The 13,417-nt window shown below is 35.6% G+C and overlaps 1 protein-coding gene across 6 annotated transcripts in view; it reads left to right on the top strand.

Moving 5' to 3' along the window:
- Positions 1-13,417, top strand: part of TBCK (TBC1 domain containing kinase) — a 112,945-nt gene that overhangs the window by 32,922 nt on the left and 66,606 nt on the right. For all 6 annotated transcript variants that reach the window (XM_068403099.1, XM_068403101.1, XM_068403098.1 and 3 more), the window contains 9 exons: positions 1,915-2,029; positions 3,655-3,728; positions 4,836-4,977; positions 6,262-6,322; positions 7,637-7,698; positions 8,409-8,470; positions 9,179-9,327; positions 10,323-10,461; positions 11,901-12,000. In XM_068403099.1, the coding sequence (XP_068259200.1) occupies positions 1,915-2,029; positions 3,655-3,728; positions 4,836-4,977; positions 6,262-6,322; positions 7,637-7,698; positions 8,409-8,470; positions 9,179-9,327; positions 10,323-10,461; positions 11,901-12,000 (904 nt within the window). The remainder of the gene's footprint in view (positions 1-1,914; positions 2,030-3,654; positions 3,729-4,835; positions 4,978-6,261; positions 6,323-7,636; positions 7,699-8,408; positions 8,471-9,178; positions 9,328-10,322; positions 10,462-11,900; positions 12,001-13,417) is intronic.

The following is a 13,417-nucleotide window of genomic DNA, read 5'->3' as shown; positions in this document are numbered from 1 at the left end:
GAACAGGCACAAAATTGCACTTTATATTTACTTTTATTTTTTAATACAAAGAAACACTTTTTAGGCTAAAATACCCCATGATGTACTAATTGCTCACATGCAATTGTTTCCTTACTGGAAACATGAATTCTTCATCATTTATTTTTCATGTCTTGTTTTGCAAAGCTGTACAAAAAGTGAGAGAGAGGATTCTGTTTGCAACCATGATCGTTAGTATTTGTGTTGCAGGCAAAAACCTATGCAGGGAAGCTGAAGGCTTGTAAGGTAAATTTTTTTTACCACAGTTATATCTCTGCCCAAGAATGACTGGGAGGGAGCACTGCACAGCTAGTGGTGTCTGATGCTTTGGTGTATTATATAGCTTGGAGATGGGAGAGATGGGGAAGAAAAAGTGCTGGTGAGGGAGGAGCAAGATAGTTGTGGGGTTTTGTTTTGGTTTTGTGGTTATTAGCCATGTGGTTTTGGTTGAATTGCTAAGACCTTGAGAATCGCTTCCAAATGCTATGATCTAAGATACAGCAGTGTGGACATATGTTAGAATAGTTTCCCTTTGTGCTTAAAATTTAACTTAAAAGTGTATATTCACAACTAGTGTAAAGCAGTACAGAGCTCTCCTTCTAGGAAGAAGGTTAGAATCTTGAGAATAGCTCCATCTAAGGTAACTTAATGGTGGCCTTAGGCTATTATTAAAACAGCTCTTTTCAGTATTTCAGTGTTGCCCTAGTCTCAGAATTTGTTGGAATTGTGGCTTTTGTCAAAATCTAGCTCTTTACCCTTGTGACAAAGTTTTGGCATTCCATCAAGTATGAATAGCAGCTAATAAAGCTTTAATAAAGAAATTACTTTTGATGTTTAGTCAGCTAGTTGGCTTGTCACTCTTGCCAGTCTGTAATGCTCCCCCTCATTTTGCTGTCGCACAAATTTTTAATAAGCAAGAGAAGGTGCTGAGCCTTGTCCAGAATGTTATTGTATGTTATTCTTTAACAATGTAATTAAAAAATGGGAATGTAAAGTTAGCCTTTATAAGTAGGTATGCTTTGTTTTCTGGACAGTTTTTAAACCAGTGTCTTCAGAGATAAAGTTGCCAAACAGACTTGAAATGTGCTTTGAGGGGGAGTGGGTGGGAAATGAGGAGGGTAAAAAGTTAAAAGGAATCTCTCCAGGTGACATTAGATCTGTGCCTTTTGTTCTTATTTTGGGTGCACTTTGGAAGCCTAATATGGGTGGTCTCTGTACAAATTCCTGTTCACAGAAATTCCTCCTTAGGGCTGTCAGTTCTTATAGTAAATGATAACTTTTGTCAAAATACATAGTTGTGTCAAAATGGTTTGGATGGTGAACTTCATTGTTTTTTTCCAAAGACAGTAAGGTTGATGCTTCCAAGGCTGTAAAACAAAATGTGCTGAAAATGAAGTTTTCTGCCCTTTCTTTTGTTTCTTGTTTTAGATGTTGAGGTGACGGAAGACGATAGGTGTTATCTAGCCATGCCTCTACACTATCTTCTAGATAAGCTCCAGCTAACATCTGAGTTTGAAAAACTTTTGTTCAGTTGAGCTTTTCTATGAACAACAATAGCAGACTTAGGAAGAACAAATAAAAATAAAGGAAGGTTGAGATTTTTTTCCCTCCATTAGTTGAGGTATATCTCGTAGTTTCTATTGCAGAGACTATTTTGTACTTTGTCACAATTTTCTGCTGTTTTTAAGGACCAGTTCAAGGTGAAGAAACCAACTTGTGGGATACCGAGGAGTTGTGTATGGCACTGTATATATCCTATCATATTCAGTGTTGATCCCTTAAACTGTTCTGGAATTGTCTCACTTGTGTTTGGAATAACTGTGGAACACTCTGCATTTTTACAAATTAAAAAGGGAAAAATTCAGTATAACATGTTCTTTTATCTTTTTTTTGCAGTTGTTCAAGGATCTTATGCATAGCATATGAGGTTTTGCAAGGTTTGCAATATATGAACAAACATGGAATGGTCCACCGAGCACTCTCCCCTTGCAATATTCTTTTGGATCGAAAGGTACAGCTACAGGAATAAATCTATGTTTTTGTTTGGTTTTTGTTTTTTCCTCTTGTTGCCAACAAGTAGCATGCTATGTCATATATGGAGACTGGGCGGTCACAGTCCTTCTGATGGGGAAAAAATTGCATATCTGGAAAGGTGATGGTTTTGTTTGGATTTTTTTTAAAACTACAGTTTTCTGCCATTTCCTAAATTTAAAATGTATTTCAGATTTTATTTTTCTCTTTTCCCATTTTCTTCTACCCCAAACCACCTTTTTCACCCTTTTCTTCTTAATGTGGTAATCTAAGTCTACTTGTCGTCGTTGTAATTAGTTACAAGACGTTCCTAGTTGTTTGAATAGGAAAATATTTCTTCTGGCTAATTAGCTGTTAGTATTTCCTATGTTTCATGGATCTGATACTTGACTTTTACTTTTGATATCAACATATTTATTTGTTCATGTAAATTACTAAATTTCCAGTGTCTGTCAAGTCTGTTGTCACAGACTATTGAGTTAGCAGTGTGGAATACAGGTTGTGCTCATAAAAGCTGAGAGAAATTAATAGCTTCTGTTGTACTCAGAGCAGTCACTTCATCTGAACTGACAGCTAAAGAGCCTGTCTGCATAACTCCTCTCTCCTTCCCCTTCTTACTCAATTTAGATAGAATATCTAGATCCTCCCCTTGGAAGGCAGAAAGAAAAGAGGACGAAGGAAGGAAGGAACACTAATTTTGATATACTTGTAAACAAATGAAAATCATAATAATGCTCTAACAAGCAAAAAAAAGTACTTTAGGATTTTAAGATACACCTAAAATCAATAAAAGAACAAAAAGGGGCCATGAGACCATGAACTTCTAAACTTTTCCCCTGCGCTTTGAACAGCTTGCTGATGTAGTCTTCACTGTTGCACCATCTGCAGGCTGGCTGAGTATAATTCAAAATCCAGCAGAAACAATACCTCAGTTTAACTTCTATGCCTATTTTTTGTTGTTTTGATGTTAACTTTCTGCCTCCACAGAATAAAAGCAAGCACCTGGAAAACTTGTTTGTTTTAAATATGTGATGATACAGTTAAGGAGAGCAAGATAGTAATGAGTTGATGGGAAGGCTGGGAGGAGCAAAGCTGGGTAAATGGAAAAGGTGAGGGAATAGTGGTGATGCTTAGGGAGTTCTAGGATTCAAAGAGGATTTTGAGCAGTTTTCAGACAGAAAAATGTTCACTAAAGCACTTAAGCCTTTTTACTGAAAATATACTGTAACTTACAAAGTTCTGATTTTGTTTTGTGTTCCAAACAAGGAACACACAATGCTTTTGGAACGTGAAAGCATTAGAAATAAGCACCTTATTAGCTTGCAGCGGAGTTCTGCGTAATAGATTAGACAGAATCTGTTTTTATAGGTATCTGTCTTCTGACAGCTAATGCAACTTGAAATGAGATGTTTGGGTTTTTTTTGTTTGGGTGTGGTTTTTTGTTTTCTTTTGTTTTTGTTTGGGGGGGGTTGTGGTTTTTGTTTGTTTGTTTGTTTTTTCTTTTTTTGTTTTTTTTGTTGTTGTTTGGTTGGTTTTTTTGCTTAAACACAGATTATTCCAATGTCGAATTCTGCCGCTCTTGATAATTTATTTTTTCCTTTTCAGGGACATGTGAAGTTGGCTAAATTTGGACTCTACCATATGACTGCTCAAGGTGTTGATGTTGATTTCCCTATAGGGTAAGGATGCAGCTACACAATACAAATATATCAGGGATGTATTTTTTCAGGAAATATATTTATGTTTTGAGGAATCATCTTTGAAAATGTGTTGTATACACAGATTATAGGTTGCTGTTTTAATTCATAACTGTTGCATACACCCCTTACACAGAAGCTTCTGATCATGTCACTGAAGAGGTTATCGTCTGACTAGGTGGAATTAATGAAAGACAGAGAATGGGTACCATGCAAGCATGTTACTGTAACTATGTGATACCAGTCCTTATTGCCTATATTTGCCTTCAAATGCTAGTAGCTCCCTGTGACTCAGATTGTGCCTCCAGAATCCAATTTCAGATTTCGGAAAAAGCGCAATCAGTGCTTTGCTATTGCACACCACTGTAGGCCTCTTATCTCTTTATCATTTTGTGATTTATTTTCAAATGATCTTACTGTCTAGCCAAAGTGACATGCTTTGTTGCAGTGTTTCCTTGCCACTTTTTGTTTTTTTGAGGTGTCATGTTGCTTACAATTGAAATACTGAGCTGATTCTTAAAGACATGCCCAAAAGAAGTAATTATGTTTCCCTTCAAAAGGTGATTTCAGATTTTTCTTTAGGTGTTATAATGAATTGTTGACAAAAAAAGCAATAATATTATTTTAAAATGATCTAGCAGCAGGTAGAATATGTCCTCGCCACCTTTTGTTACTTTTTTTGTCGAATTCAAAAGTTATTTGGTGGGAACACTGTCAATGGAGGGGAATACTGCCACCACCCTGAAATATGGGTCTAGGATACATTTATTTAATGTATAAGTGCTGAAACTCAATATACATTTTCTTTGAGATATGTAGACATACTATTTTGAAAGCTGCTGTTATTTCCTCTCACAAAAAGACAGAGCTAGTGATTAAGATTTGACCTTTTATGTAGTAGGCACTATGTATTTTGCAATTGGAGTGAAACTTTGCTGCAATGTGTAGATTTTGACTGAATAAAATAGAACAATTTACATTGCTATGAATTCTAGTTTCTCAGAATGCAAAATTATTTTGATTACTGTAACTGAAAGGTAGGTTTTTTGGACAGACAGGATATTACTTAATGTTGCTGCATCGTTCTAGGTACCCATCATATCTGGCACCTGAAGTAATCGCGCAGGGAATAGCCAAACCAAGTGATCATACTCAGTGTGAGAAGCCTCTGCCTTCTGGCCCTAAATCAGATCTGTGGTCTCTTGGTATAATATTATTTGAGCTTTGCATGGTATGTAAGCGGATAATTCTCTTGATCGTGGCTCTTGGGGAATAGTTATATTAACTTGATTGCTCTTGAGTATGGGGTTAATGACACTTTGCCCATCACCTGAGCCCAAATATCAGAATACATTAGGTTTCCTACCTGGACAGAATTGGTGGTGGTTCAAGTAGTAGGATGCGTATTGCCTTGCTATGAGTCTTGCTATGAGTCTATGTGTTAACCATGAAGGGCAGCTGCCTGTTAAGCCACAATGATGTGATTGCTTGACCAAATTCTTAGTGAGGAATAGCTTCCGAACCAAGACGACTCTCTAGATAATTTAGTGTTTTAATTGTGCTTTTAAGCATGAAATAACCATTGCTGTCATGCCCTCATTCTACTTGGAAAGGATGAGAAACTAATAAAGTTTCATGGAGAGGAAGAGAAGGGAGAATCTTCCTTATCGCCAGAGTTTAAAGAGCTTCTGTATAGAATTAAGGGTTTATTTGGAAAATGCTTATCTGACTCTAAAAGTTGAAATAAATTATGACAGCATAATCTCTACAATTTGTGTATGTTAAACTGGACTTATTTCATCCAAAGACAGCAACACTCTGTAGGGAGGTATGATCTAGCAAATACCTCAATATTGATATGTAGTCTCGTTTTATAAGGTAACTAAATTGTCAGACAATTGCACGGTCAATAACCTGTTTTATATAGTGATTAGATCAGGACATCGGAAATAGTCGCCTTTTGCATATTCTGCTCTTCTGTAAATTTGCATAGTGTTCATAGATCACTATTTATTCTTTTGAATAAGTACATTTCCTTAGTAATGCAATAATGGTATTTTTTGAAACACCTTTAAAGGGATTTTCATCTGACTTCAAAAGCACCATGCAATAATACAAGCTATGATGATTACCTTATTTAGTAATTAATTACCTTTGTTCATGCTCACATTAGGAAAAATAGAGTTTTTGAAAGCCTGTTACTGAATTAATAAGAAACCTGCAGGTTTGCTAAGGCAGCTTGGGGCTTTGTTTTGCCTTTTTTTTTTTTGGTTTTTTATTTGTTCCATTAAGAGACATTATAAATGATGCATTTTTTCTTTATGATGGCATGAAACTGTTTCTGATATAGTTGGGATAAGGGATGTTTTCTATTCTAACAGATAGTTTTCTTAAATCTAAAATTCATATGTAGAAGCTTATTTCACTGTCTTTGTATATAGATGGGTGTGTATGCTATCTAAATATTTTTATGTGGTAGCATTCAACTGCTGATTTGATTTTGTTATTCATTTAGGGGAGAAAATTATTCCAGAGTTTGGAGATAGCAGAAAGATTGAAATTTATAATTATGTTAGGTAAGTAGCACAAAATCAATTTTTTCAATTTCTAAGCAGTTCTATAATTAGGGCTTTACAGACTAGTTAGCTTGTGATGCTCAGACCCTAAGACACTTTACCTTTGTCAGCTTTCACCTCCAGAATTAAATAGGCATTTTGAAGCATGGTTGCTTGTCTAGGGAAGGTACAGAGGTGGGTGCCAGGAAAAATAACTTTGCAGAAGAGCTATAAGTATGTTAGAGTAAGGGCAAATCACAAAAAAAGCATGCTCAGGAAAGGTTGTCATTTTGATGGTTGTTTATTGTTTTGTGTTGCAGGAGGTTTCTGAAATGAGTTAGGAATTGTATGACAATAAATAAAACTGTCCCTGCACTAGCAGTGCTTGTGTACCAAATCCCAAGCAGGGAGAACCAAGACTCAAATAGGAAGACAGAAAATAAGAAGAGGGCTGAGAAGCATATTACTACATCCAAGCTTTTGTTTCTGGTTTCACTACAAACTATAAAACATTACTGTAGACGTGGAATTTTTGCTTAATGTAAATGAGTCTGGAAGTGGGACTATTTTGTGGCTTTTAAACCCCACACAAAATCAAGTTTTATATATAAACCATGGAAAGGGGAAGGGCATGAATTTGCAGTTTGAAGTTTTTTCAGTAAGTTATCATTATCCAGAGCAAATAGTAATACTGTTAGTTACTGTCAGTAGAAACATCTTTTTCATTCAACAGTTAGTGCTTGGGTGCTGAAATTCTGACTGTCTTGGTAAGTGATTTGTTAACAAAGCTTCCTGAAGCATTTCAGTCCCCGTCAAGTTGAATGCAAGTTATTGGTAACCTTTATCCACTGAAAAACTTTCATGTCCTGACTTGGGAATTATTTTCTCAATGATGTGTTGAAAACAAGTTATAAAATACTGCTAGTATTATCTGCAAGTAACAACAACATGAAAATTACTTTGAGCTTTTATATGCAGGTATTTTTAAGTTCTTTCAGAGATTTTTTTTTAATAAGTGGAAAGACTGTTTTAATTTATTTGGCAGAGACTCACACTCTGGAATTCCTAAGCCTGCAAAAAGATTTTGACTGTTAAATTAGATGCGCTGCTTAACTTTCTTAGGCTTCAGTTTTCCTAGGCTTTCAATTTGCCTAGGTGGTGAATAATTTTCTTTTCTAATTTTGAGAATTAACTTTCAGGTGATGTGGCAATGTCAATAAAAAAAACAAAGTTAAGTGCTTTGTATTGGGGTGGGATTTTATCTGATATCCTGTTTAATTGGTATCACTTTTTTCATAGTCTAAAACTTTTTAATGTTCTGTTTATTTTTCAAAGGCTGTGTAGATGATATTGTAACTGTATTGGCTGAAGAACATGGTTGCCTTGATATTATTAAGGTTTGTGGAACTAGATTGCTCTTCCATGCTGTCTTTTCCAGAACATTTTATTATTGCATAGTATTTCACATAGATTTTTTTTAAACTTATTTGGTCACTTGATGTATTGCAGTATGAGGAAAAATTTTGAAGTCTAAACTACATATCTAAGATCCTTTCAAATAGCCAGTACTGGTAATATTCATTCTTTCTTAAAATTACTGTCAGTCTCAGTAAACGTTAATGTTAAGTATTTTTCTTCTAGAAATGTAATCTTCTATGTGGTCCACTTTACACATTCTGATAGTGGAGGTTTATACAGTGCAACTCCTCCCCACCCCCAAGATTAATCACTGAATCTTAGTGTCTGTATATTTTGAGACATTGTGTAAAAGAAGTCTGACTATTAGCAGAAGGGAGTTCCCAGGTACTTCATTGTTTCAAGCTGGATACAGAATATCTAAATTCAAAAAAAAATAAAAATAAAAAGCTGCATACACTGCAAGTTTTTAAAAATTTTTTTTTCCCCAAAGTAAATGCAGGGTTGGGGGGTGAGAAGAATTGCTTCCCCAGCATTTTGGTCTGACACACCTAACTTCATACGTGTAGGTGTGAAATTTTATTGCCCTCAAAGGAGCAGCCTGTATGTTAAAAGTTAAGTAGGAGCTAAGTGACTTGCTGAATTAAGACTGTAATAAACAGACCTCCTCCATATTTTTCTTATGTTGCAGGACCTTTCTGAAAATATCATAGCTCTACTGAAGAAATGCCTTACATTCCAACCTTCTAAGAGGCAAGTATTCAGTCCAAATGCCTAGTAAACTCTGCTGGGATACTATGAAATTAGAAGTCCTGTTGCTGAACCTTTTTTGGAATACTGACGATTTGTGCTACCTGTAAGAAATTCTTGGTTTTGTTGCTTTGCAGTGTTTAAAGGAAAAGAATTGGAGGGTGTGGATATCAAGTGTGCAAAACCTTGAGATTGAATCTGAGTGTTTTGGGGGAAAATATTCAGGCTTTTGTGGTTCAGAGATCACAGCTTTTACAGATTCCATGTCTGGAAGTTGGTGGTGGTTACTATAGCTCTGTTGCAGCCAGAATTAGGGCTGCTTTCTTCAAATCTCTTCTTTCAAAGTACTTTTTCATTATGTCAGTCCACCACAGCTTTTTTTTGAGAACTGAAGTATGCTTTTGTTCTCTAATTAAGGCTTTGCATTTTTCCATCTCTGCTTAGAGGAATTAAAGGGGAATTATTAAAATACTTGCTAATGTGCGTTAAATGAAGGTGAGATCTGAACTTGGGCTGTAAACAGACTGCGTGGTGTGTTATGCATCATGAATTGAACAAAATTGGAAGACGTTTTTGCCGTTAAAATTCTTGAAATCCAATATAATATAAAATAACTTGCTAATATTTGTTACTGGGGACATTTCGTACTGAAATGTAACATTTTTTGAAGGACTTTACTCTTAGTGTTTTATTCCCTTCTCTTAATTCAAGGCCAACTCCAGAGGAATTGCTGCATGACAGTTTGTTCAGTGAAGTATCCTCAGTATATCCTCCCTTCCACAAACCTCCTGGTCTGTTCTCATCTTCTCCAAGGTGTGCTAACTTAACACTTCCTGAAGACATAAGTCAATTATTTAAAGGTAAAAGCAGGTAGTGGGATAAATGTCATTGGAGGGGGAAGGAAAATAAAATGGTTTTGCATTTTCTTTGAATACTTTGTTAGAGAGAAACTATTAAACATTACACTACTACATTGTTGTAATAAGTTGTTTAATAGGCAGAGATATGGGCAAACTTGTTTTGAGGAATATGTGCAAGTTAAAGGAGGGCATCTTGATTTTTGTGCTTCAACCTCAGGGAATAAATAGTTATCATTAGTATTCAAGTCCAGCTTGGAATATCAATATCATCTTTTGCCTTTAGAATTTGGACATGTGCAGGTACATGGTAGGGGTTTTTTCACTAAATTATGTTGTAAATCGGTAATTGGATTCTGCTGGATCATAGCATGAGATGATTTTTGAAAGTATTCGAAAACTAAATCCTTGTGAAAGAGATCACATTCTAGAATAAAAGATGACATTTCTAAGGTTAAAACTACAGTACACTGAAAGTGTTACCACCCTTAAGTCCTCATGAACTTTTTTCTGATGAACTCAGTTTTCTACATGTATAGAAAATCTCATATCATTTTTGGAGACTAAGATTTTATACCTTGTTAGTATAGGTATGGCATGTGAAGGGAAGATAGATTATAACTGCTCAGTATGAATCACTTGTTTCTTACTTTTAGCGCTGTGTTGTGTACAAAATAGTGTTTGGTTTTGTTTTTTTTTAAAGACACACAGGAAGCAAATGTCCACACTTCAATGTGTTTATCTTATTGGTTCTATTTTCTGGCACCAAGGCAAACTGCAGAAATATTTGCTTTTTTCTGGCTCCTGCCCATCTGCTCTTTCCTTAAATCTTCCTAAAGGGCACTTGCAAAGGGAAGATCATTTTTCCTCCAGCTTCACATTAAGGTCTAGGACTTTTCAAGCATTATAATTTTTATTTTTCAACAATATGAGTGGTAGGAAGAAATACAAGCTGCCTAAAAAGCTGTAATTCATTTTTATGTGGTTTCCTCTAATAGATGAAGATAGTGATAACCTAGCAGAAAGATCAGTTGAAGAGGTTTATTATCTCTGGTGTTTGGCTGGAGGAGACTTGGAGAAAGAACTTGTCAACAAGGAAATCATTCGATCAAAGCCGCCTGTCTGCACACTTCCCAAGTAAGGAAGGAGAAGCACTTTAAGGGGAAGGAGAATGGATGGAGAAGGCCAGTGATTCTGAGAGAACATTTTGGTTTGGTTTTTAGTTTCAAGACCTGTATGTGTGAAAAACATTAAAAATAGCGTTCTTGAACAGCAGGAAATCGTGTCACTTCCTCTTACCCAATTTAAAGCAATATTTGAATGCCTTATATCTGTTGCCTACCTGCACTTCATATTGCTTTCTGAAGTTTGAAGACATTTAGATGAAGTGCAAAATACTGACTAGAAGTCCCTAAATTTAGCACACTTTCCAGTAGCATTAAGTTGTAGTAACAATGTCTCACTGTGCTTCAACAGCGCATTTGTAATTGTAATTTAAGTTAAATTGTTCTATAGCAAATTCTCACATTCTGAATTCCCTTTCGCAAAGCAGCAGTGCTGAATGATCAACCCAGTTATTCAGATCAGCTGATTACTTTTTTAAAAATGCTTAGTCTTATGATGTATAATTCTATAACAGCATTTTAGTCATTACTACTTTTATCTTACTGCTGTACACATTGCAATTTTATGTAGTATATCTGTGTTCTAATCCTACAATCTGATCTTAATAAGCATAATTATGTGTCCATAGAGATCAATTTGCCGGTTCTGGGTTTTAAAAACACATGAAGTCAGTGTACAGACAAAATGCAGTATCTTGAAAAAAAAAAAAGGTGGAGCTAGAATTTAAGTGAAATTTTGGTGGCAAAATTTTAGTATGAGATTTTGAGGGATTGCCTATTTCTGTACCCATAGGTGAATGCGTGTGCTTTTGAATTACAAGGGAAAAACATTTTTTGTCATACTATCTATCTTGAAGATGAGGTGTTAATTTAAAAAATGCAATCTAACTCCATCTTCTAAGTGATACTGAGAATGTTAGCTTAATTTCTGGAAATCAGTTTCATGTTGTCTGCTTTAAAAATATCACCAAATGGACAATTTGTGTATATTGTTTCTTGGATGCATGTGTATCCTTAGGTGGACTGCAACAGAAGATGTCTGGGTCAGGCTTTTACTTGTTTTTTGTCATGGTGGGAAATGGCTTTCATATAACAATAATGTTTTATTTTTGCTTTTCACAATAAATGGCAGTCCTGGTCTGTGCCAGGTCAAGGAATAAAAGGGAATATTAATCCCATATCTCATTACTCTTCCTTTGTGTTCCAAACCAAAGTCATAGAAAACCTGAAATATGCCTTTTTACAGCAAAAACTGTTTGAATAATTTAAGGTGATTGTACATTCCCTTGATAGCAGGTTTCACGCCATGCAGAGTCAGTACAGTATACTTCTAAGAGCTAGTATTTCGTTTTAAAGAGGAAACTGATTTATGTAAGAATTTTCTATTTTTTTCTAACTAAAGTCTTATGTTATAAAATGACCTGACTTTTTTTCCCCCCCTCCCTTTTGAAGCTTTTTATTAGAAGATGGTGAAAGCTTTGGGCAAGGACGAGATAGAAGTTCCCTCCTAGATGACACAACTGTGACTTTGTCTCTGTGCCAGCTCCGAAATGTAAGGAGAATGTTGTGCACTTGTTCTTGCATCTTCATTGCAGAAACATTTGTTTAAAGGGAATATGGAACAGCAACTCCTACTGTTGTTCCTACAAATGACAGTGTTATTGATTCCGAGAGAATGCTGCTTGGCATCTGAGTCGGATTCTGATTTATGCTATTAAATTGCTTTGTCTGGAAAAGCTTGCTACATTTGATTTATCTTCTGTCCTTCCATGCCCTTCCTGTGTCCCTTCCTTTCCTTATTTTTGTTATCTGCTTTGTTCTGGTGTAGCCCAAATATTTCTGTAGTACCTGATGTTCTCCGTGATTCCTAAACTAATTGGACAGTGAGTGTCTTGTTGCATACTTTAATTCCTATCTGTAGGTGGCTCATGATATTCAAAAGAAAAATCAACTCAATTCAGCTGCAGATCCTTAAAGGATTTATACTTAAAGTTGGATATCGAGTTTCCAGTAGTTAATTACTAATCTTTGGAATATATATCTATTAAACAACTAGTTCAAAAGATCACTTCAAAGCGTTTTGCCAAAATGCAGTAATGCAGTTTTCTTCCATCTTCAGTGGAAAAACCAACATACTATAACCCATAATTTTGCCTGATGTAACAATCAGTTACAAGATTTACTGCATATATCACTGAAATGTTTTAATTGTTCACATGCCTTTGCACATGTACAGCTTTATCGCTGTAGAATTAGAAATTTAGGCTGCACTGTCTGCAGCTTGTTTTTTATAGTAGCAAATGCAATTCTGTCACAGTCTTTATAAAAAACATTTCCATATGATTACAGGGGTTAATACAGAAAGGAAGGTGACTCCTGAAGTCTTGATCTCTGCTACGATTTTGGGGCAATGTGGCAAATACTGCGTAAACATATTTCTTCAGTAGAACTTTGCATTACTTCACACACATGCATGAAAACAGACCAAAGAACTGGGTTATTTTGTTTGCTTGGTTGGTAGGGTTTGGGGGGCCAGGGGGGAGGTCAAGAATATGCAACAGCTATTTTAAAGGTAATACACACTGCAGCTCCTACTGTTGTTCCTACAAAAGGGCAGCTTTTAAGGCTTTTTTTAAACTTTTAATCTGTAATTTTGAATATTGCTACCTACTTCTACAAATACAGCAACAAACAAGTATATGCTGAAGTTTCATTTGGGGGAAGATACGAGCCTGAACCTTGCAGTGTCAGTTGAAATAAATTTTTTAACTTAAGCACTTCTTCAAACTTCAGAGCATGATGCTTATAATCAAAAGAGGATCAGTACTGAATGAACTGTTCTGTCAGTCCCAGGAGGAACAGGCTGTGTGCTGTATGCCTTTAAGTTAAGGATTGACCTGCAAAACAGAGCACTGAAGGGAGGATGGTATTAAATATTAATCACGATGCACCAAAGATCTATGAAAACT

Source organism: Nyctibius grandis, chromosome 6 (assembly GCF_013368605.1).
Source record: "Nyctibius grandis isolate bNycGra1 chromosome 6, bNycGra1.pri, whole genome shotgun sequence".
NCBI lineage: Eukaryota > Metazoa > Chordata > Aves > Nyctibiiformes > Nyctibiidae > Nyctibius > Nyctibius grandis.
The sequence above is the reverse complement of the archived record's forward strand: the minus strand, read 5'-3'. Positions and strand labels throughout refer to the sequence as shown.